Here is a 26,472-nt window from a genome sequence, read left to right as displayed (position 1 = left end):
CGCCGTCAATATCATGCAAACCCTGTGAATAACAGCATTAGGCTGGGTTCACACTACGTATATTTTAGTCAGTGTTGTGGTCCTCATATTGCAACCAAAACCAAGAGTGGATTAAAAACACAGAAAGGATCTGTCCACACAATCTTGAAATTGAGTGGATGGCTGCCATATAACAGTAAATAACGGCCATTATTTCAATACAACAGCCGTTGTTCTAAAATAACAGCAAATATTTGCCATTAAATGGCGGCCATCCACTCAATTTCAACATTGTGTGAACAGATCCTTTCTGTGTTTTCAATCCACTCCTGGTTTTGTTTGCAATATGAGGACCACAATACTGACTGAAATATACGTAGTGTGAACCCAGCCTTACCTTTTATCACAAAGGAACTAATTATAAGTGAAATGAGATTGGTGTACATAGTTGACAATCAAACATTTATACAATGTTACAATACATCTATTGTCCATGTTGTATGTGCTCTCAGTGAATATTATCAAAGTGCAGTGATACTTAGGCTTGAACCCGATGGACAATGTATACAAATTACCAATATATAACAAAGGTTTTTAGAGTACAATGTAAGGATCTCACCAACATCCTTGCAGATTCAGAACCAAATGACCAACAGCACCTGTGCCATGTAAACCAAGTCTGATAGATGAGTACGAGAGCTAGGGGTTTATTCCCTGTGACAAATGTCTTTCCATTTATAGTATTCTCAGCAACACTGGGCTCTGCGGGCACTAGTTACAGTGTCATAAACCTGATCAGAGCATAACAAGTAGTTTTGCGGTGATCCTGGAAATCCCGTCTCCACAGAGTCTATGAGGTTGCAGTGCGGGTTCTCCCATTGGTCTGCTCACTGAGTCTCTCCAGACCCATAGTCCATATAGTTCACTCCAAAAGGTGTTTAACCATAGAAAAACCGCATCCAGTGTTGCCCTAATGTGAACAGATGCTAATGTGCAAAATATGGCTTTTGGTTCGACTTGGTACCGCATACTTGATGAGTCTTCCAACTGTGTTCCAGTTCCATATTTTCTAAAAGATAATAATACAAATATTAGATGAAAATTTTTTTAAAAACAAGGTATTCACAATCACAACACGTTAGGACTATGCATGCAGGGCCGGCCTTAGGGTAGATGGCGCCCTGTGCAGAATATTCTTTTTGCCCCCCCCCTGCCTGGCTGATTGTAGCCCATCCCAAGCCTATCTCTTGGAGACACACACTGTATATACTGCTTACACAGACAGATACAGTCACATATACACATACAGACACGAGGGGGAGGTTCATCAAACATGGTGTAAAGTGAAACTGGCTCAGTCCCCCCCTAGCAACCAATCAGATTCCACCTTTCATTCCTCACAGACTCTTTGGTTGCTAGGGGCAACTGAGCCAGTTTCACTTTACACCATGTTTGATGAATCTCTCCCACAGTGTATATACTGCTTACACAGACGCACAGTATATATATCCTGCAAACACAGACACACATACAGTCACATATACACATACACACCACTCATACCCACCACTGGGAGTTGTTGTTGTCCTACCAGAGCCACACAGGATCATGCTGGGAGTTGTTGTCCTACCACACAGAGCCACACAGGAGCATGCTGGGAGTTGTTGTCCTACCACACAGAGCCACACAGGAGTATGCTGGGAGTTGTTGTCCTACCACACAGAGCCACACAGGAGCATGCTGGCAATTGTTGTCCTACCACACAGAGCCACATAGGAGTATGCTGGGAGTTGTTGTCCTACCACACAGAGCCACAAAGCAGCATGCTGGGAGTTGTTGTCCTACCACACAGAGCCACATAGGAGTATGCTGGGAGTTGTCCTACCACACAGAGCACTACCACACAGAGCACTAACACACACAGAGCACACACAAACTCCACTAACACACACAGACAGAGATAGATATACTCACAGTCACACAGCAGTAGTAGTGGAGGATGTCTCTGCCCATGAGGAGAAGCAGGTAGAGCGGAGGATCACACTGCTGATGTCTCCGTCGGGGGAGGGGGCGGGGTTATGGGCCTCTGTGAGCTGGGAGACGCTGTGGGGGGCGGGGGATGGGGGCCAGGCTGCAGTCACATGTCCGGGGAGAAGAGCTTCCTCGGCTACTGTGCTGAGGCAGGGCTGGATTTATGGCCTCAGGGGGATGCAGGTGGCGCCCCCTTCCTGCCGGGAGTGCACAGCGCCCTGTGCGGCCGCACTGCTCGCACACCCCTAAGGCCGGCCCTGTATGCATGTTAGAGTATTAGGCAGACACAGCATATGTTTGGATACTTTATATTCAACATTGAGTCCATCAGTACCCAATTCATCCATTTTAAAATCCATTGTAATTCTCTCTCTTTCTGAGGGCCAGTTGTCTTTTGGAACTCAGCACTCTGTCTACGATCTTAAAACTTAGGTAGGTCCCTCTCTGAATGTCTCACTTCTGTAAAGTGATTAGCTACAGGTAGGTCAGTTTTTTTCTTTCCTGATAGTATACCTGTGCTGATTTATTCTTGTTTTTAAATTGTATGTAGTCTCACCCACATAGATATTGTGGCACGGATACCATAATTTGTACGCTATATGTCTATGTGGTTTAGAACCTGCAAGAATCTGTAAAACTTTAACATTGTCTTGTGCAGCAGCAAACAAAAAGGGATACATCTACCTTTTTTTTTCCAGGTGCACGAGACACTGTTAAAGGTTTTCATGGAATATATCTACACTACATTTTAAAACTATTGGATGTGCTATGGGACAGTTATTAGACTGTAGTTATTGAGGTCAGTGGTCACGACTAACCTACTGGCACCTGTTCATTCGTCCTGAGGAGTGCTGCTTGTTGGTTGAATATATTTTCTATTTATCTTATATCTATCATTTCAATCTATCTTTTATATAACTCATATTTTTTATATTATTATGAAATTTTCCCATAAATGTATCATTATGTAGAAGTCACTCATCATTGGCACCTATTCCTGCATTCTCATGAGAGATTTTTCTCAGTGTTGATGATGGATTAGTCATCGAGCAGAACTATGTACCATATAACCTGTGCAGGAAATTCAGTGTAAGGACATAATTCCCCTGTAAGCCTTTGTGTTTAGCCTGATGTTAGCTGAATAAATATACGCCCTCTGTCTGTAGGTCACAATTACACCAGTAATTAAGATCTGTAACAGAATTAAGTGGTATCTGATCACTGTCTGGCCTATGGGAGACATGTGTTTGTAATAACCTCCTGTTCCTGCTGCAAATCCCACCTGTAATTGTAGTAAGGAGCAGATGAAAGCTCCAGGAGCGGGGGATTACACGCGCAGGGTTAGTTTATTTGTAATAGCTGCTTCCCATTACCTCCCAGCCTCAGCACAGCACTGTGGGCCAGTTTTCGTCTATTATGTGGGAGCTGTCTTTATATGTGCGCCAGATAAAGATATGCAGTACATAGAAACTGCTCAGAAAATAAAGAGAACACCCAAATAACACATCTGAGATCTGAATGAATGAATGAAATATTCTCATTGAATACTTTGTTCTGTACAAAGTTGAATGTGCTGAGAACAAAATCACACAAAAAAAAGTTAGGGTATGTGCACACTGCTTAAAAGAGATGGAAACTCAGTCGCATAATCCATCGCTCGTGCCTGCTCGCGGATAGCGGCGGGCACGTCTCCGCCCATGTCATAGACTCCATTCTATGCACGGGCGGATTCCTTCCTCCATCCAAAAAATGATCAAGTTTATTCTTTGGACATAGGAAGGAATCTGCATGTGCATAGAATGGAGTCTTATGACATGGGCGGAGACGCGTGCGCCTGGCGCTGTCAGCGAGCAACGTATTACATGACAGAGTTTCCATTTGTTTTAAGCAGTGTGCACATACCCTTATATATAATGTGTTTTAATTGCCAGAAAAAAACAAAAAAGAGTTGTCCTTTAACTATTACAAATACCCTTTTCCATATGTCCTAAAAATTCCATAAGAGGAAATAATTATCATGATATGTTCAATCTAGATACATTTTGCCAATAAAGTAATGTAAGAATATGCAGTGGAGGGTTCCTTGGGACAATCCCTACTGGGATTGCCATGATGTAGGGACATGTGGGGGAGGAGTATTTATTAGAGGGGCTGTCCAGATGTAGGAAAACATGGCTGCTTTCTTTCAGAAGCAGCCCCCGTTTGAGTGATTTTGCAGCTCAGTTCCATTGAAGTGAATGGAGAAGAGCTGTAAAACAACACACAACATGCGGATGGAGTGGTGATATTTTTGCAAGAAAGTAGTTGTGTTTTTGTTTTTTAATCCTGCATAACCTAATGGCTTCACAAGATGCTAAATGAGCATAATAGAAAACAGTGACAGAATCATAATAAGATTTACTACATCAGACAGACAGGAATGTGGGGAGGGGGGCTTAGATTCCGGAGCCAGCACTGTTAACACAGTACTTTCACAAGGCACAGCTGTACAAAAATTATCTGTCATAAGAAATAAAGAAGTGTTGATTTATCTTTCAAACATGGTATAGACCCTCTGGGGTTGGTAGAGAGGCCCAAGATACATGCACACAGTCCGGGCTCTCTTTAGGGCATAGTACATAGTCCCCTACATCCTTTGTTCCATCGTGGCGTCTGCTGCTAGAGACAGAATTCCCCTGATAACAGGTAGTGGACAATAGTTAGGTTGGAAGGGACACACCTAGTGGGCATGTCTTTTAGGGCTTGTTCTCTGGGGTAGGAGTAATTTTTTGTAAATTATGTGATTTACAAATATGTTAGGAATTACACAGGCAATCATATGAAGGGAATGTGTTTGAACGAATAATGACCGCTTAATCATTAGGTCATTTTCTGATGTCACGTTCCTTTACAGTGCCCCTCTGCTGGAATTCCCAAAGATCAACTGTTATGTATGAAGAAACCTGGCAGTGATAGATCTGTTTTCTTACAGCGCCAACACATTCAGGCTATGTTCACACTATGTATGTGTGCGGCTGTATTTTTTATGCAGCTGGAAATGTGCGGCTGAAACTACGGCCGTGGGAAAAAATAGACATGCGGCTGAAAACATACGGTCATTTACTTGGAAATCTTGTTCAACTAAAAATAACAAATAAAATCTTAAGAAAGTGATGCAAACACCTCTGGATGCATCTGGGAAAGCAGGGAAACAGTTTACATGAATTGCTATTACCGGGGTTTGCGATTCTCTGCAGTAATGCTGATGCCTCTCATGGTTAATATATTAAATTAATAAGACACATTTTCGTTGTAATAAAGTCCCTTTCACTGTTCAATAATTAAATTTAAAGGAATCCATCATTTTGCAATTTAAATATACTGTTAAAAAATAAATATATATATATATATATATATATATATATATATAAATAAATGTATATTTATATATATATTTATTTTTTGACAGTATATTTAATTGCACAATAATGGATTCGTTTAAATTAAATTATTGAACAACGAAACTGATTTTATTACAACGAAATGTGTTTTATTAATTAAATATTAATTAGTACAGGAAGCTCCAGGAAGCCGTTAATTCATATTGCCGGCAATAGAGCTTTCTGTACTAATCATCACTTTACTTTAATGAAAACATCAAATGTTTCTTCTAATTATGTTATCACAATAGCATTATTAGAAGAAACATTTAGAATTATATGTGCGCTCAGCTGATTGGCTGATCGGCTGAGCGCACATATAATTAGCGGGTCCGCAGCACAGTGACTTCATTGTGCTGCGGACCAGCGAAGAGGACACATCGGGGTGAGTATACAGCTCTCCCCACCCCCTCCCCAGCACTGCACCCATCTCAGTAAGGAAGGGGGGGGGGGGGTCACTTAACCCCTTCCTTGCTGGGATGGGTGCAGTCTGACACCAGTCTGGCCCCCAAGGGGTTAAGGGGAATGCAATACATCCTCCCTTAACCCCTTGGGGGCCAGATTGTAAGCAGCGATCTGTAAAGATGCTGCATACTGTAAGAAGCACAACACCGCTCACAATGATGGGTGTTGTGCTCCTGTTTGTGTGTTTTTTGTGTGTTTCTCCCTTTTTGTTTTTCAGATGTCGGTATCCTGTGGATTACGTCGGATTCGGTGGACTACGTCGATGACCAGCGGTTGTTTGTTGTTTTTTTTTAATAAAATGGTCAATGAGGGATGTGGGGGTGTTTTTATTTGAATAAAAATTTTATTTAACTTGTGTCTTGTCTTTATTTCTTTACTTTATAGACTTAGTAGTGGAAGCCGTCTAATAGACGGAATCCATTACTAAGTTGGGGCCTAGTGTTAGCCGGTATAAAATGGCTAACACTAACCCCCCATTATTACCCCAGTACCCAATGCCACCAGGGGTACTGGGAAGAGCCGGGTGCCAGTGGTCCCGGAGCGTCAAAATTGGCGGGTTTTTTTTTTAAATAAATAAATAATAAAAAAAAAACCGCATAGGGTCCCCCCTATTTTTATAACCAGCCGGGTTAAAAACCAAACGACAGCAGCCTGGTAACACCAGGGTGGAAAGAGCCATTGGTTTAGGCCCTCCCCAGCCTAAATCTTACCAGCCTGCTGCCGCCCGGTCCAGGAGCGCCAATTTTGACGCCCTGGGACCACTGGCACCCGGCTCTTCCAAGTACCCCTGGTGGCATTGGGTACTGGGGTAATAATGGGGGGTTAGTGTTGGCCATTTTATACCGGCTAACACTAGGCCCCAACTTAGTAATGGATTCCGTCTATTAGACGGCTTCCACTACTAAGTCTGTAAAGTAAAGAAATAAAGACAAGACACAAGTTAAAAATTTTTCATTCAAATAAAAACACCCCCACACCCCTCATTGACCATTTTATTAAAAAAAAACAAAAAAACAACAACAACAAACAACCGCTGGTCATCGACGTAGTCCACAGAATCCAACGTAATCCCCAGGATACCGATATCAAAAACAAAAAGGGAGAAACACACAAACAGGAGCACAACACCCATCATTGTGAGCGGTGTTGTGCTCCTTACAGTATGCAGCATCTTTACAGATCGCTGCTTACAGTCTGGCCCCCAAGGGGTTAAGGGAGGATGTATTGCATCCCCCTTAACCCCTTGGGGGCCAGACTGATGTCAGACTGCACCCATCCCAGCAAGGAAGGGGTTAAGTGACCCCCTTCCTTGCTGGGAGGGGTGCAGTGCAGGGGAGGGGGTGGGGAAAGCTGTATACTCACCCCGATGTTGTCTCTTCACTGGTCCGCAGCACAATGAAGTCACTGTACTGCGGACCCGCTAATTATATGTGCGCTCAGCCGATCAGCCAATCAGCTGAGCGCACATATAATTCTAAATGTTTCTTCTAATAATGCTATTGTGATAACATAATTAGAAGAAACATTTGATGTTTTAATTAAAGTAAAGTGATGATTAGTACAGAAAGCTCTATTGCTGGCAATATGAATTAACGGCTTACTGGAGCTTTCTGTACTAATTAATATTTAATTAATAAAACACATTTCGTTGTAATAAAATCAGTTTCGTTGTTCAATAATTTAATTTAAACGAATCCATCATTGTGCAATTAAGTATAATGTCAAAAAATAAATATATATATAAATATACATTTATTTATATATATATTTATTTTAACAGTATATTTAATTGCACAATGATGGATTTGTTAGAAATAAATTATTGAACAACGAAAGGGACTTTATTACAAAGAAAATGTGTTTTATTAATTTAATATATTAACTATTAGAGGCATCGGCATTCGGTATCATTGCCGGCTATTTTTGAAGTACTCCGTATGGACCGCCTGTCAATCCACGGCCGCATTTCTAGCCGCAAACAATGGTCTTGTTCATTTTTACGGGTCCGTTTACGATAGGGCCGTAGATTCATACATAGTGTGCACTGTGCAGCCGTATATCGTATACTTTCCAGCGTACGCATGATGATTTACCGCCCGCAATACAGCCGCACAGATACAGAGTGTGAACCTAGCCTCAAACTAGATTTGCATTTCCAGGGAAATGCATAGTGCTTGAAAACAGCGCCCCTTTAACAGTGACCTCCCTTTAAGAGAAACTTTTAACCCTTTATAACCTTTAAGAGCGACTTTGGTACAGTCCCTTTAAGAGCAACTTTGGTACAGTCTCTTTAAGAGCAACTTTGGTACAGTCCCTTTGAGAGCAAATTTGGTACAGTCCCTTAAGGAGCGACTTTGGTGACAATGCTTTGAGTGACCTATTTAATAATAATAATCATTTTTATTTATATAGCACCAACAGATACCACAGCCCAGCTTAAAGCGACTCTGTAGCCACAATCTAACCACCCCCCCCAAACCACTTGTACCTGCTTTTAATCCAAGATCTGTCCTGGGGTCCGTCCGGCAGGGGATGCAGTTATTCTCCTAAAAACTATTTTTAATCCTGCAGCGCTGTGTCTAACGGACGGGGCTTACATTTGTATATGCATTAGTCTGGCACACCCTCTCTGTCCTTCCTCCCCACCGTCCTCATCATTAGGAATGATCCAGGAACGTTTACTGTTGTTTGAGCTTTGCACAGGTGTCTTAACGATCCAGCCCATGTTCATTATACACACAGGTGGGGAATAGGGGAATCTGCCTGGAGGATTCCTAATGATTTGGAGGGACAGAGAGGTTGTGCCAACCTAATGCATATACACAATCTAAGCCCCGGCTTTTAGACACGGGGCTGCAGGATTATAAATTGTTTTTAGGACAATAACTGCATCACCTGCCAAACGGACCCCAGGACAGATGTTGGATTAAGAGTAGCTATCCGAAGGTACAAGCGGTTTGGGGGGTTAGATTGTGGGTACAGAGTCGCTTTAAGTACTATCCCTTTAAAAGAGACTTATGTACCATTCTTTGAAGGCCAGATTAAGTACTGACCCTTTAAGAGCGGCTTGGTTACCGGCCCTTTAAGAGCGGCTTGGGTACCGGCCCTTTAAGAGCGGCTTGGGTACTGGCCCTTTAAACCCTTGCTTCTTCAGCCTGTTTTGGCCTTAATGCCCTATTTTTAAAATCTGACCTTTGTCTCTTTATGTAGTGGTAACTCTACGGTGCTTTTAACTATCGTGGTTGTTCTGAAATTGTTTTTACTTAAAAAAAAAAATTGAACAATTTACATTTCTTTATATTCAAAACTCTCTTTTCCTAAGAAAGATAGTCATGCCACATGAACAAATTATTACTGAAACATCTACAACATGTCTGCTTTATGGTGACGTCATTTGGTGAACTTCCTTTTACTTGTTAGGATGTTCGAGGGATTCGAAATTTTGCAACGATTTTTCAAATTTTCATGAAAATTTCAGCTCTGATTTTATTAGGGACCAGCTCAGTGCTGAGGTGGATTTGTTGGGCCTGTATGTTAGTAACCCTCATAAATCCTTCCACTGTAAAAACTGCACCCCTCAAAGTATTCAAAGTAACATTTCATAAGTTTATTAACCATTTAGGTGTTTCACAGAAATTTAAGCAAGTTAGAGGGGAAAATTTTAATTACATTTTTTTGGGGGGTAGACATTATATTTTAATATTTTTTTTTTTTTCCTCTTACACAGCAAATACTAACTGAGAAATACCAATCACTATTGATTCTCCTTATTCCAATGTTTCTAGAAATCCCCCATATGTGGCCGCAGTGCGTCCCCCGACTCCACAGGCCACAGATATGACAAAGACCTGGAGAATTTTGGGGCTTTTTTTTTTTATTTCACTGTTTTCTTAGTCATTATACTATGTCACAGAGGCCTTGTGGTGCCAAAATATTTGTGTAAGACAAGTTGACGTTTCCATTGGTACCATTCAGGGGGATATGTGACACCCTAATAATTTTTTATTAAATTAAATGTTATTGTTATTCGTCAGGTCAGTACGATTACAATGATATCCATTTTATATAGCTTTTGTTATAGTTTATGGCATTTATGCTACAAAAACTGTGTCTTGCATATTGTAAGAGCAGTAATATTTTTATTTTTTTCGCCAATGGAGTTATGTGAGGGCTTTTTTTTTTTGCATAAGCTGACGTTTTTAGTGGTACACCTTTTGGTACCGTGTGACGTTTTGGTACATGTGACGTTTTGATAGCTTTTATCTATATTTTTTATGGGGTGGGATTAAAAAAGAATTGTCATTTTGATAATTTTTTTTTAATTGTTTTTTTTTTGCAGCGTTAATCGGGCAGGATAATTAATGTAATGGGTTAATAGACGGGTCATTACGGATGCGGTGATAGCAAATATATGTATCTCATTTATAGGGGATCAATGATAAAGGGGGATTGGGAATGTGTATATTTATATTTTTTTTATTTATTTTATTTACTTATTTGTGTATTTATTTATTTATTCATTTGTGTATGTATGTATTTGTCTGTGTGCTTTTACTTTTACAGGTGTATATATAATACATTACAGCACATGATCTGTGCTGTAATGTACTGTATTATAAAATGAATGACCTGTCAGAACCTGACAGCTCATTCATACGATCAGGTCCCTGCCTCAGTGCAGGGGCCTGATTGTCTTATACTGTAGCAGCCCAGAAACATGAAGCAGCAAACACTTGCGTGGCTCCGGGGGGTCAGAGGGAGCAGATCTCCCTCCAGCTTCCCCCAAAGACACTGCGGTCACATGGACCGCGGTGCCTATGGGGTTAACTGCCAGGAGGGAAGCGCGGATGTTAGGGACAGCAGGGGGAGGCAGGGAGAGAATGACGTTCCGGTAACGTCATTTTGCAGGAACTACCTGCATTACATGACGTTCCCGGAACGTCATTTTGTGGCAAGGGGTTAAGTGCAACTTATGTAATGCCCCTTTAAGAGCGGCCTGGGTACCGTCCCTTTAAGAGCAGCCTGGGTACCGTCCCTTTAAAAGTGGCTCGGGTACCGTCGCTTTAAAAGTGGCCTGGGTACTGTCCCTTTAAGAGCGAACTTGGGTACCGTCCGTATAAGAGCGACTTATGTAATGCCCCTTTAAAGGGGTTGTCCGGCGATAAAAATTATTCACAGAATAACACACATTACAAAGTTATACAACTTTGTAATGTATGTTATGTCTGTGAATGGCCCCCTTCCCCGTGTTTCCCCCCACCCACGCTAGACCCGGAAGTGTGGTGCATTATACTCACCGCATCTCGTGTCGTCCACGGTCTCCGATCGTCAGCAGTGACGTCTTCTTCGGGAGGCCAACGAATCTTCCCGAGTGCCGGCCGCCCTCTGCAGCGTCATCCAAAGCTCAGCCGCGATTGGCTGAGCATAACTGTGCTTAGCCAATCGCGGCTGATGACGCGGCCACGTCATCAGCTGCTCAGCCGCAATTGGCTGAGCACAGTTATGCTCAGCCAATCGCGGCTGAGCTTCGGATGACGCTGCAGAGGGCGGCCGGCACTCGGGAATATCCGCTGGCCTCCCGAAGAAGACGTCACTGCTGAGGATCGGAGACCGTGGTCGGCACGTGACAGGTAATGTATAGCGCACCACACTTCCGGGTACACGGGTGGGGGGTGGTGGGACACGGGGAAGGGGGCCATTCACAGACATAACATACATTACAAAGTTGTATAACTTTGTAATGTGTGTTATTCTGTGAATAATTTTTTACAACCCCTTTAAGAGCAACTTGGGTACCGTCCCCTTAGCTCTGCTACTTTACTGACTGAACTCTGCTACTTTATAATGGTAAAGAACGCTGCTCGGTTACCATGACCATCGTACTCATATCAGTGAGACAAAATCGTTAAAGAGAACCTGTCACCCCCCGTGCCGGGGTGACAGGCTCCCGACCCCCTGTTAGATCCCCCTATACTTACGTGATTCCGCCGGGTCCCGCTTCCTGAGGCGGTAGGGTCACGGAGATTTCATCGCCCGAAGCCCGGCGTGCGCGCTAAGAGATGAGTCTGATACCCAAAGAGAATGACGGAGCATAGGACTCCCCATTCATTCTCTATGGGCATCTGACTCTGCTGTTAGCGCGCGCGCCGGGCTTCTGGCGCTGAAATCTCCGTGACCCGACTGGCTCAGGAAGCGGGACCCGGCAGGATCACGTAAGTATAGGGGTATCTAACAGGGGGTCGGGAGCCTGTCACCCCGGCACGGGGGTTAACAGGTGTCCTTTAAGGACCTTTCATCTTCTACATCCATCTTCTATTGGCCAATAGTGGACATATGACTGTGTGGATGTTGTAAGGCATTGACTGACAAGACCTTAGAATTTCTATTTGCTGCTATATTTAAGCTATTTGCATATGTGCTGTGATTGGCTGTTGGCCCATTATTTCCTATGGGATATTAGGGGTCTTTAAACATAAACGTCAAATTCGATCAAAACCAAAAATAGATTGCACACCTGTCACCGCCAGGGGCTTCGAAAAAATGTCTGTGCACAAAGCGGTTCAGGCTGTATTAATCGCAGAAGATTGGCTGGAAGAAGAAGAAACGGAAGAAGAAGAATACGGATTACAATTTAGTGCTTTTTCAAGCACTATAATTAATAGATTGTTAGTGCAAATGAGGACAGGACTGGTCCCCCAGAGAGAGGGAGAGAGAGACTCTCTTTGCTACTGCTCTTCTCTATGTACTTAGCTCACATGGTCTCTTGTTCTTATATACTTACTACAACGGTTGGAGTAAAAGCTTGTATTTATTCACTGTACAATAAATGTTCACATTCGCATGATTCAAGAGTGCCATGGCCTTACTACCTATACTGCTCTTCACTCTGGCTGACCAGAAAACCCATTTAATAAATCTTAGTGTATTATTATTTGTTTGGGTCCATAGTTTTGAAGGTTCCTCCAGGAAGAACGGAGTTAAAAAAAACACACCCAAACTGGAGAGGAGTGGTGCTGTCTGTGGAAATAAAGTGACCATGTTTTTGCAGCGCTGGATAACTCCTTTAAGAACTTTGAGCTTCTCTTGCCTTGAATACTAGAAGCATTTCAGGCATGCTACTATACTGTAGGAAGTCTTGCAGTTGTTCTAGTCATAGGGTCAGGTGGATCTGGTCTCCACCATCTACGATAATGTATGATAAATAGTCTGGAGAAGGGAGTTACTGTTTCAAAATAAAAACAGAATTTGGAAATTCCAGGCTGGACATGTCAGAAATTTATGTGAGATTGGGAACGCTTGTATGGGGGAATCTGCTGGTGGATGGGTGGTAGAAGTGAGACACCGGGTAAATTATCTTTGTTAATACAAGAAGGGCCCCAAGGAATTCACAGTTCCTTTTCCTCTTGATTATAATTCTTGACTCTTCTGTAACCTCAACTGGAATCTGGCTGCACAAACAAACAAGACATCTCTCCTGAGAGGTGAGCACATTCTATTAATGGGGACAAACGTATCATGGAAGTTACCAGGCACATTGTCTTACAGTTTATTATCTTCCCTTCCCTGATACACTTAATGATGGCTGAATTATTGGAGTACTATGGCATTGCTCTATTCCGTTTGGTTTACTGGGTAATTATTTTTGCAATGGCAATTCATTCCTATACATTTTTGGGACCTTTATTTCAAATGGGGAGTCTGAGGTTGTCTTAACTGTTCTGCTCCCCAGCTCACCTCTTCTGTCTTGCTTTCCATGGCAGTACCAGTATAGGCACTGTACTAGTGCTGTATTTCTAAGCACAAAACAAAGTCTTTAAGCAGCACAAGATGTATATTAAAGAAATGTGGGTGCATGCCTCACCAAACTGGGCCAGTAGTAGAGACGACACTTCCATATAAAGTCCATGTGAAGTTTATTGTACACCAGTGCGACGTTTTGGCATGATAGCCTTTGCTATACCTGCTTGAAAAAGGCTATCCTGCCGAAACGTCGCACTGGTGTACAATAAACTTTACATGGACTCTATATGGAAGTGCTGTCTCTACTACTATGTTGTGTATTTCTAAGCAGATCACAGTACCTGCCTCTGTTCCTGCCCACTCTTTCCATAGTAAACAATACAAAAATTGTACTCCATTTTAGAGACATAGTGAGAGTGACATTCATAATAACTATCATCTCTGCATGGGAATGCAGTCTGCTTTACCTCAAAGGAACAATGATCTTATCTAGGCGTTCTTGCACAACGAGAAGGACAGTCACATCTGGAGTTATCTTCCCAAGAATTATTTTATTATAAAAATGTCGATTTCACAGCGCATTTCACATTCAAACAGAATGTGTCATCAGGTTTAACTTCCTATACTCATCTGGTGAAGTGTTCTGTCCAAACATGAAACACAAACCCTTAGGCTACACTATCCCACCAGGGAAGTCTGATTCCTCTTTTTTCCATTATATATGAAAAGCACTATATTGCTTTTACCAAGAACCATCACAAAATTAATCTGCTATTACACCCTGTGTGTTTTACAACCAATACCTTCTACCTGATATGACTCCCAGTTCTTTTCATACTCACCCATTCTTGGTATGTTCTGGCTGTACTCGCTAACTATCATTTCCATTAATTGTGCATCCCAGAGGTTATGGTAATGATGTTGTGAAATAGGGAAATGTAAACCTTGCCAGATCATCCTTTATCGCTCATATCGCTGACAAATTCTTAAAAGGATTTGATAAATTGAGTCCTTTGGAACAAGACTATAAGACGCAGATACCTTCCTCAGGCCCAGTCACAACAATTACAGACAATGTGTACAATAGAAAGCAGAAATGGGTAACCTGAGCATGGCTGGGTTTAATAACATAAGGGAAACCTTAGTAGTCTTTTAACCCTCGCTCACATAGTACTACTGAATCTAATGTAGTAATATAGTTATGCACCACATGGTCAGTCAGAGGAGGGCAGCTGTGTTTGACGCAATTGTCAGAGTTGACGTCATAATGGGATCTGAGTAAGACCAATTTGACTCTGCCGTAATACACATATTTTATTGGACCATAATAAGAATGCAATAATATGGCTGTATAAGGTATAATAATAAGCACCCATTGTGCTTCACAAACTATACCAGGGTGTACCAAGAACATTTCCTCATGCCATTACACCTCTTTCATCACTCGAAAATGTTCACACCTGACAGGAAGGGCTCATCAATTCATGCTGCTTGTCAAATTCTGGCTTTCCCAGCAGTATGGTGCCACAGAGATCTGGATTCATCTGACTAGGCCATGTTTTTCCACAGAGATCTGGTTCCATCTCACCGAGTCATGTTTCTTCACAGAGATTTTGATGTATGTAACCAGATCCATGTTACTCTACATAGATCTGAATCCTAGTTTCTCCACAGAGATCTGGATCCATCTGACCAGGCCATGTTTCTCCACAGAGATCTGGATCCATCTGACCAGGCCATGTTTCTCCACAGAGATCTAGATTCATCTGACCAGGCCATGTTTCTCCACAGAGATCTGGATTCATCTGACCAGGCCATGTTTCTCCACAGAGATCTGGATTCATCTGACCAGGCCATGTTTCTCCACAGAGATCTGGATTCATCTGGCCAGGCCATGTTTCTCCACAGAGATCTGGATTCATCTGACTGGCCATATTTCTCCACAGAGATCTGGTTCTATTTGACCAGGCCATGTTTCTCCACAGAGATCTGGATTCATCTGACTGGCCATGTTTCTCCACAGAGATCTGGATTCATCTGACTGGCCATACTTCTTCACAGAGATCTGGATTCATCTGACAAGGCCATGTTTCTCCACAGAGATCTGGATTCATCTGACCAGGCCATGTTTCTCCACAGAGATCTGGATTCATCTGACCAGGCCATGTTTCTCCACAGAGATCTGGATTCATCTGACCAGGCCATGTTTCTCCACAGAGATCTGGATTCATCTGACCAGGCCATGTTTCTCCACAGAGATCTGGATTCATCTGACCAGGCCATGTTTCTCCACAGAGATCTGGATTCATCTGGCCAGGCCATGTTTCTCCACAGAGATCTGGATTCATCTGACTGGCCATGTTTCTCCACAGAGATCTGGTTCCATTTGACCAGGCCATGTTTCTCCACAGAGATCTGGATTCATCTGACTGGCCATACTTCTCCACAGAGATCTGGATTCATCTGACCAGGCCATGTTTCTCCTCAAAGATCTGGTTCCATTTGACCAGGCCATGTTTCTCCACTGAGATCTGGATTCATCTGACTGGCCATACTTCTCCACAGAGATCTGGATCCATCTGACTGGGCATATTTCTCCACAGAGATCTGGATTCATCTGACTGGCCATACTTCTCCACAGAGATCTGGATTCATCTGACCAGGCCATGTTTCTCCTCAAAGATCTGGTTCCATTTGACCAGGCCATGTTTCTCCACAGAGATCTGGATTCATCTGACTGGCCATACTTCTCCACAGAAATCTGGATCCATCTGACTGGGCATATTTCTCCACAGAGATCTGGATTCATCTGACTTGCTATTCTTCTTCACAGAGATCTGGATTCATCTGACTGGCCATATTTCTCCACAAAGATCTGGTTCCATCTGACTAGGCCATGTTTCTCCACAACGATCTAAATCTAGTTTCACTCTTTTGCTCCCTGGAGTCTTGATTTTTTTTTCTTTTTGACACAATTGGGGAGAATTATCAAACTGTCTAGTACTATTTAGTACTATTGTCTTTGTTGTCAACCAGAGCAACTAGAGCTCAGCGTTAATTTTACCAAAGGTTCCTAATATATGTAAGCTGAGCTGTGATTGGTTGCTGTGAGCACCAAAGACAATTGTACTATATGACCACCCCTCACCCTTTCCACCCCCAGTGTCTCTGGAGCTGCTGTTTATTGTAGTTGTAGCCCATCTGTGCTAAGAAATAATGGGTTGTGGGTTCTCACACATTAGTTGAATGCCAGTATTATATTAGGCTCCAGTTCCTGACAGTGCTTGCACCATGCTCTCCAAACCATTACATGAGAAAATCCCACAAGGTTTGCAATAAAATCCGAGGATGGCCAGGCCTTGCTCCAAGTGACTGCGGTTACAGGATTTCCCCATCTTATGTGGATTTACACTGAGGCTGATCCACAGAAAACTGATCACTGGAAATTCTGTTTTGGATATTATTTTTCAGCCTATCTCCCAAATAGTTTCCCACATCATAACATTAATGTATTTATAATAGTAAATATCTTAATAATAGCCATGCACTTAAAGTGACACTGTCACCCCCTTTTTGCATTTTGACTGCTCTCCACAGGTGTAAAGGGTAAATGTTACAGCTTTCATTAATTATTTTATATCATACCTCATGGTGCTTGTTCTGGTAAAAAGTTGTTTTTATCACCTGTGGATTTGTATATGTGGGCGGGGCCTCGTGGCCTATGTGCCACATCGCTCCACCCCTAGCGCCACTTAGCCCCGCCCCCATCCGTGGTGTCATTGCCACATAGGCCCCGCCCCCTCAGCGGCCATTGGTGTGGGACAATCTGTGGGGTGGTGCCTAGAGCTTTAGGCTGGCCCTTCCAATGGCTGTTGAGGGGGCGGGGCCTATGTGGCGATGACCACATGGATGGAGGTGGGGCTAAGTGGCGCTAGGGGTGGAGCGATGTGGCACATAGGCCACGAGGCCCCGCCCACATATACCAATCCACAGGTGATAAAAATGACTTTTTACCAGAACAAGCACCATGAGGTGTGATATTAAATAAGTAATGAAAGCTGTAAAATTTACCCTTTACACCTGTGGAGAGCATTCAAAATGCAAATAGGGGGTGACAGTGTCACTTTAATAAAATGGCTGTATAAACACTAAACCCTTCCAAACAAAGACCACATGTAATTATCACACATAACGTTGTAACCAATATTCTCACTATACCGTGCTTAAAGTGATTACAGAACACAGGTTAAAAGCCTCTCCCCCCCCCCCCCTCCTCCCCCAACCACCTCAGTGCTTTTCCTGTCCCTAAAGGGAGGGGAGGAGCGAGGTTTCTCATGAGGGGCCGGTATCTGCATTAATCGGGTGCCTGATCCTTCCTTCCGGATTCAGCACTCCTCTGGGCAGAAATCCCCTGGTCGTCTCAGGGTTTATTGGGCGCTCCAATGCGGCTCCATTCTCCCTCATCCCTCTGGGCCTCATCCCTCTGGGCCTCTAGGAGCCTCCATATTTGTACGTGGCATGTGTTTGCATAATGGCACGTGATGACGTATGCGTATGTCATAATGTCACTGTGTTGCAGGACGTGGTAAATTGTGTCTCCTGGGGCCTAGCTGGTGCGCTTTTTAAAAGCTGCCAGACTCTCCTGGACCCTGCAGGGCCTGGAGGATGGACGCGGCTCCACATTCTGACCCTGCAGAACCTGCTGCTGCCAACACGACCGCAAGTATAGGCGGGTGGGGTCCTTATCCCCCTCATACCCATCCCTTATCACCTCTTCTTGTGATTGCAGGGCTGATAGGGGTTTTATTCTGTCTCTATTCAGGGTGTAAAGGATTCTAGCTAAAGGAGCAAGAGAGGAGTTAATTAATGTGTGTTATGCTCGCCTGTTCTTGATGAGGATTACACTAAACAGCTTTGTGTTACATGCTTTAATGAAGTCCTTAGAGAAGAGAAGTCATCTCTACTCAATGACAAAATATCTATGATTAAGGATGAAGTTAGTTCTCTTGCTTCTAGACTCCCGGTGGAATCTGTTATTAGTTCTCCCCCAAGTAAACGTTCCAGGAAACTGGATATCTCATCTTCCTCTGATTCTGAAAGTTGTCAGGAGGTTAAAGTGAAATCAGAACCTGAGGAAGGGGAAAGACCGGACTGCACTGAGGATGACATTGGCAAAAAAAAAAATTTTTTTGGACTCTGCCGATGTAGACTCTCTTTTGAAAGCTATTTACAACACCTTAAATATAGAGGTTAAAGAATCTAAAACAAGATGAATTATTCAGGGGCCTGTTAGCAAAAAAAAACCCTATCCTATCCTATTAATCCTAATCTTAAAGAAATTATCATGGATGAATGGATGGAGGCGGAGAAAAGAATTGCTATACCTATAGAATTTTTAAGAAAAGACTTATTTTCAATGAGGAGGTGTTAAAAATCTGTTAGTAGGTCCCAAGAGTCGGTATACAGGTGGCTAAGGTGGTCAAATGTACCTCCATTCCATTCCAGGGCACCACTCAGGTTCAGGATCCAATTGATCGTAAAGCTGAAGGTCTTTCAAAGAAAGTCTGGGAGACTTCAGCTACCACCATCAAAACTAATATCGCTGCCACATCAGTTGCTAGAGCTTTGTTTAAATGGTTACAGCAGGTAGAAAATGTGCACATAAAGACGGGTACTGCTAGAGAAAAAATTCTAGAAACCTTCCCACTACTTAAAATGGCTACCGGTTTACTAGCAGACACATCCCCAGAGTCTGTTAGATTCAGATCAAAGAATGAGTTTCTATCTAATTCTGTCCGTAGAACTCTCTGGATGAAATTATGGTCAGGTGACAATATATCCAAGAATAGATTATGTTCTATTAAATTCCTTGGTGAACATGTATTCGGTCTGGAACTTGATATAATCCTGGAATAGGCAGCAGAATGGAAAATCTAGAAGGTGGAGCTATCCTAAAGGAGGCAAGGTAGAAATTTCCTCCTTAACTCCAACTTTAACTTCCATAAAGAATTACAATGAAAATTGCTAAATTTTACAGAGCCCTGGGGGTTGGTGTCCTCAAATTCTTGGGTACTCCAACTTCTATCTGTGGGGTACAAAATAGAATTCAGATGTCTTCCACCCGACAATTTTCAGATCATGAGTCCCTCTTCTTCAACAGACCCTGCCTTAATACAACAGGAAGTACGGAGTACAGCGAGATCTTATCTCCCTTGGAGCAGTAGTACCAGTTCCAGATCACAAACTAGGGACAGGTAACTACTCCACACTATTTCTAGTGTAGAAACTCAATGGGTCCCTTCGAACAATAACAAACAAAATTTCTGAATTGTTGGGTCTTATACAGGTGATACAAGATGGAGTCCATCAGTGAATAAAACATTTTCAGTTCATCTGCCCTTCTTTCGGCATCTCTTCGGCCCTCAGGGTATTCGTGAAGATATTAATAGAGATGGTGGCTTATCTAAGGAGGAGGGGTAGGGCTGGGCGGTATACCGCAAAAATACCGATACCGTCACTGGCGTCGGTTAACCGACTTCAACTTGGCCAGGACGGTATCTGCGGTATTTTTGTATTTCTGTGTCCCTGCGCCCGTCCTGTCAGAGCCCCCCGCACACACATGTGCGGGCCGGCACTAGCGCTGGTGTCAGCGGGAGGTGGAGGAGCAGCAGCAGGGTCCAAGTGAGAATGCTCTCCCCTTCCCCCTCCCCAAGCGACCGCCAGTCCCGTCCGCGCACCTGTCCGCCCTACCCACCCGTTCGGTCCGAGGTTCCGTCCCGCCGAACCTTTCCTGCCCCAGCGCCCACCACCCGTCCGGTCCGGCGTCCCTGCACACTGAGGGGACTACAGGAAAGCCGCCGCCAAGTGCTGCCGTGATATGGCCGCGCCGGCCGGGTGTGGGGGCGATCGGATGGGACTGGTCCGGGAGGGGGGACCGGCATCAGTCCCGTCCGAGCCCCCACCCACACACACACACACACACACCCGGCCGGCGAGCGCTGCACATGTTGTCCTGTGTGTGCAGGGACGCGGCCATGTCACAGCAGCACTTGGCGGCGGCTTTCCTGTAGTACAGTACAGGACTGTAACATAGGAGGAATAATGGGTTATGAGAGATTATAAGTTATGAGACATTGCTGTGTGTGGCATCCTGCCTGCTACAGCCCATTATTCCTCCTATGTTACAGTCCTGTACTGAGGGGACTACAGGTCCCAGCATACACCTCCCTGTGCTCCTTGTACAGTAATACACCCCTATATAGTCATACACCCCAATCCGTACCCCCCTGTATAGTCATACACCCCAATCCGTACCCCCCTGTATAGTCATACACCCCAATTCGTCCCCCCTGTATAGTAATACACCCCAATCCACCCCCTGTATAGTCATACATCCCTATCCCTATGTGCCCCCCCCTGTATAGTCATACATCCCTATCCCTATGTGCCCCCCCCCTGTATAGTCATACATCCCTATCCCTATGTGCCCCCCCTGTATAGTCATACATCCCTATCCCTATGTGCCCCCCCTGTATAGTCATACATCCCTATCCCTATGTGCCCCCCCTGTATAGTCATACATCCCTATCCCTATGTGCCCCCCCCTGTATAGTCATACACTCCTATCTCTATGTGCCCCCCCTGTATAGTCATACATCCCTATCCCTATGCCCCCCCTGTATAGTCATACATCCCCTATCCCCCCTGTATAGTCATACATCCCTATCCCTATGCCCCCCCTGTATAGTCATACATCCCCTATCCCCCCTGTATAGTCATACATCCCCTATCCCCCCTGTATAGTCATACATCCCTATCCCTATGCCCCCCCTGTATAGTCATACATCCCCTATCCCCCCTGTATAGTCATACATCCCCTATCCCCCCTGTATAGTCATACATCCCTATCCCTATGTGCCCCCCCCCCTGTATAGTCATACACTCCTATCTCTATGTGCCCCGCCTGTATAGTCATACATCCCTATCCCTATGCCCCCCTGTATAGTCATACATCCCCTATCCCCCCTGTATAGTCATACATCCCTATGTGCCCCCCCTGTATAGTCATACACTCCTATCTCTATGTGCCCCGCCTGTATAGTCATACATCCCTATCCCTATGCCCCCCTGTATAGTCATACATCCCCTATCCCCCCCTGTATAGTCATACATCCCCTATCCCCCCCTGTATAGTCATACATCCCCTATCCCCCCCCCTGTATAGTCATACATCTCTATCCATATGCACTCCCATGTATAGACCCGTACCTCCATCCCTATGTACCTCCTGTATAGTAATACACCCCTAGCCACCCCCCCCCTCCCACCCCCGTATAGTCATAAACAACAATCCCTATGTGACCCCCTGTGTATACACATCCTGTAGAGGCTGTATACCTGTATATACATGTCCAGGTCCCCTAATAATGACTAATAATAATGATAATAGACTAACCACGGGTTGCTGCTCAGTGAGTTCTTTTTTACTTTTTTTTATCGAAATGTCGTCAGTTTGGTGTGGGTGTGGGTGTGGTTTGCAAAAAGGGGCGTGTCATAATTATCGTTGAATTATCGTTACCGCGGCTACATGTGCGATAAACCGCGATATTGATTAAGGTCAATATCGCCCAGCCCTAAGGAGGGGGTAGTAATCTTCCCTTACTTAGATTATTTCTCAAGGTGTCAAAAACAGTTCAGGACTATCAGGATCGGCTCCATCTTGTTCTGGATATTTTTCAAGAGCTAGGTTGGATAGTGAACTACCAGAAGTTTGATCTAGTTCCTTCTCCCCAGCAAGGGGATTCTTGGGGACTATGCTAGACTCCCAGAGCCAAAGGTCTCTCTACAGATCACAAGAAGATAGACCTAGTCAAGAAGTTTAGAAACTTGAGAAACAAATAATTTAGTATCTATAAGAGACTGCATGATAATTCTGTGTCTTATGATGTCCCATATACAGGCTCACACAATGAAAATCCAAGCTCTAAACTTGTCAGCCTGGAACAAATCCCTCCTATCCCTGAACAAAATAATTCTCATTCCTGTCCAGGTAAAGGCGTCTTTAGCCTGGTGGATAGACTTGAAAAATATCTCCAAAGGAGTAGATTGCATTTTGAATCCTATTCTACCCTTAACAGATGCCTTAACAGATTGCCTCGACACAGAATGTGTCGAGGCAAATGGACCACAGAAATAAGTCAGAAATCATTAAATTTCAGGGAACTATATACAATATGGGAAGCCATAAAAGCACTGGAGACCGACCTTGTGAATTGCCATGTCAAAGTATTCTCGGACAACTTGATGGTGATCTTTCTATTGAAACATCAGGGGGGCACAAGACATCCGCACCTACAGTCTGTGACTCACAAAATTCTACACTTGGTGGTGCACCTAAAAGGGACCAAGAACAAGAGGACAGACTCCCTTAGCAGGTCTCGAGTTGACCCAGGGAAATAGGAGTTGAACTTGAGGTCTTCAACCTCATAGTAGAAAAATTGGGAAGACCCTCAATAGACCTTTTTGCAAATAAACACAACAGGAAAGTTTCCAGGTTCTACTCCCTGTACTTAAGAGAAGATACACAGGGACTAGACACCCCATCTTACAGCTGGGAGAGGGAACTGGCATATGCATTCCCTCCTTTTCTGCTTATTCCAGCAGTGATAAGGAAGATTCGTTGGGACTGAGTAACAGTGTTTCTATTGGTGGCCAAAAAAGAGCTGGTACTTCATGCTGGAGAGCCTATTGATAAACACTCACCTTCCATTTCCGCAGAGGCCAGATTTTCTTATTCAAGGTCCCCTACTATTTCCGAATGTTCAGAGACTATACTCGACCGCGTGAATCCTAAAAGGATGATCCTTAAAAGCCAGGGTCTTTCTGACTCTGTAATATCCTCAATTCAGATAAGAAGGAAGTCCTCCACAAATTAATGCTATTTAAGAATATGGAAAAAAATTCTGTTCTTGTCAGGTGAACAGATGCCAAAGTTAAACTCTCCTAACAGCCCATCAATTCTCAGTTTTCTCCAGGACAGTCTAGATCTGGGCCTAAGGGTCCATTTACACGGAAAGATTATCTGACAGATTATTTGCCAAAGATTTGAAGCCAAAGCCAGGAATGGATTTGAAAAGAGGAGAAATCTCTGGCTTTCCTTTATGACCTGATCTTGGTTTATACTCTGTTCCTGGGTTTGGCTTCAAATCTTTGGCAGATAATCTGTCAGATAATCTTTCTGTGTAAATGGACCCTTAGTTGCAGCTCTATAAAAGTTCAGGTTGCTACAATATCCAGTTTTTTCCAGGTCTCGTTAAGGGAATTCCCACTGGTTAGAAGAGTCGTGTAGAAAGAATGAGACCAAGAGTCAAACCTACTTGTCCTCAGTGGGACCTGAACATTGTACTGTCAGGGCTTTAGTTGGAACCATTCGAACCCTTAGCTGCTTCAGAAATTAAAATTCTTTCTTGGAAAACTGCTTTTTTAGTGGCTATCACCTCAGCCCACAGAGTGGGAGAGATCCAGGCGCTATCCGTGAAAGAGCCTTTGCTTAAAATTCTTGATGATAGAATCATTCTAAAACATAATCCTGAATTCTCTCCAAAAGGCTTTTCAGAATTTCACAGAGAACAACAAATTATCCTACCATCCTTTTTTCCTCACCCAAGTTCAGAGAAAGGAAAGGCTTTCAACACCTTGGATGTCAGAAAATGCTTAATGCATTACTTAGACACCACTGGACCTTGGAGACTAGATGATAAACTCTAAAGGGGAGATTTATCAAACTGGTGTAAAGTAGAATTGTCTTAGTTGCCCCTAGCAACCAATCAGATTCCACCTTTCATTTTTCAAGGAATCTGTGAGGAATGAAATATGGAATCTGATTGGTTGCTAGGGGCAACTAAGACAATTCTACTTTACACCAGTTTGCTAAATCTCCCCCCATCTGCTTGACGGGAGCTAAAATAGAGGGAAGAAAGCTTCCAATTATACAACAGTCAGATGGATAAAATGAGCCATTTCCAGTTCTTACTCCATCGAAAAGAAAGATCCTCCTACACAGGTGAAAGCTTATTCCACCAGAGCTGTCTCCTCTTCCTGGGAAGAAAGAGCAGAAGCATCTCCAGATCAAATTTGCAGGATGGCTACTTAGTCTACAATCCACACGCTCGCCAGACATTATCGGTTGGATATCATGGCTGCCAGTCGAGACTGCTCTTTTGGGCGTAAGGTTCGGCAGGCAGTAGTCCCACCCTGACCTACTACATACATCTGGTATGTCTCCATGTCTGGTGCTGCCATGAGGGAGGCGCCTTTTAACCTCTTTCTGTTTTCCTGTCCCTAGCAAAATGGGAGAGGAATCCTGCTCCATGTCTGGTGGCGCCATGAGGGATTCGGGGAAACCGTATTAACAGTAAGCATAATAAGAGTTTTTTTTTGTTTTTTTTTAACTGTAGCCATTGTCCACCAATCACAATGTCCTCTCGGTAATGATGCATTTTAGCACCCTCCCTTGGTATTGCTAACACTTTAGCACCTCCTAATCAGTATTACCCATTTAGTGCCTTTGAGTCAGAATAACTGCCCCTTAGTGTCCTCAATTAGTATTGATTCCTCATTTAGTGCCCCCAATCAATATTGCTGCCTCCTAAATGCCCCAAACACAGTAATGGTGGCTTATAAGTATTCTTCACACATAAAGACTTTCCTACTGCCATTCCTATGACAATCAGTGCTGCTGCTTGCAGCCTATGAGACCCTGCTATTGGATATCTGTATCCTAGAGATGAGCCTAAGTACAGTATTAATGAACCACTTTGTTAGCTCGGCAGTCAGCCTATGAGACAGCTGTCTTTGAACTCCATCCCTTTTCGCTGCGGGTGCCTGGAAACGCTGGAGACAGTCCTGGGAAACTTCTTTGAGTGTACCAGCGGAGCGGCATGGAGTTCAAAGGCAACCAGCTGATAAGCTGACTGCCAAGCTAACATAGGTCATGTTTTGAGGACTTTACAGGTGATATAATTATAGTCAGTGTACCAGTAACTGTCACAGCAGTTCGTTGTATGGGATATCCGCAAAACATGACCTGTTGGTGGGTCTTGAGGACTGGAGTTGAGAAACACTATTCTAAACGATCCCCCTTCCCAATACCACTCTATGTCTAATATATATGTATAACCTATCTTGCACCCCTTTCCTGTTTGTTTGTTTTTCTCATATTTAACCGCTCTGGACATCTAAAATCATCTATTCTGTGTCTACTCTGACAGCACGCTCGTCCCTCTTCCCCCCTCCCTTTGTAGACACAGGTCATGTGATCACCTTTATGGGGGCTGGGTTATCTGACTATTGACTTGGTAGCCCGATCCCCAGAAGACATCATCTGCACCATGTCTGTGCACCTGTTCACTAATGATAGTGCTGCTTTCATAGACTTACATTTGCCCCTGGCGCTAGGTTTCTGTAATATGAAAAGTTATAGTTTTAACTCTGCTTTCTGTCAGTGAATGCAGGCATATGTACCTGTATATGTCTCACAGCTCTATATATTTTAAGTGTTCTGGATGTTCTTAGAGTCTGGTTGGAACTAGAATGTTTTAATTCACAGCAAGCAGAAATCTAAACCTACACAATTGATACAAAATCAGTGAAAAAAAATGTGTTTACTGTACAATAGTAATGACAGCAGTGGGCAGGAAAGAAAGCTAAGGGGGCGAGTACGCAACTGGATCAATCAGAGAAGCAATGCATGATGGGCGAGTTTCCTGGCTAGTGCCATCTTAAATATAGATCGGCTTTTAGAAAAACTTGTAACTCAGCAATGGCAACAGCTAAAAGA

At 43.6% G+C, this 26,472-nt stretch overlaps 1 protein-coding gene across 6 annotated transcripts in view; it reads left to right on the top strand.

The window, feature by feature from the left end:
* Positions 1-26,472, top strand: part of LOC138772131 (chloride channel CLIC-like protein 1) — a 263,133-nt gene that overhangs the window by 194,967 nt on the left and 41,694 nt on the right. For 5 of the 6 annotated variants that reach the window (XM_069952294.1, XM_069952295.1, XM_069952296.1 and 2 more), the window contains one exon: positions 24,979-25,047. The exons of the other annotated variant lie outside the window; for it this stretch is intronic. In XM_069952294.1, coding sequence (XP_069808395.1) covers positions 24,979-25,047 — 69 coding nt within the window. The remainder of the gene's footprint in view (positions 1-24,978; positions 25,048-26,472) is intronic. 6 annotated transcript variants of the gene reach the window in all.

This window comes from Dendropsophus ebraccatus, chromosome 14 (assembly GCF_027789765.1).
Source record: "Dendropsophus ebraccatus isolate aDenEbr1 chromosome 14, aDenEbr1.pat, whole genome shotgun sequence".
Taxonomy (NCBI): Eukaryota; Metazoa; Chordata; class Amphibia; order Anura; family Hylidae; genus Dendropsophus; species Dendropsophus ebraccatus.
Note: the sequence above shows the minus strand (reverse complement) of the source record. Positions and strands in the feature narration are given on the sequence as shown.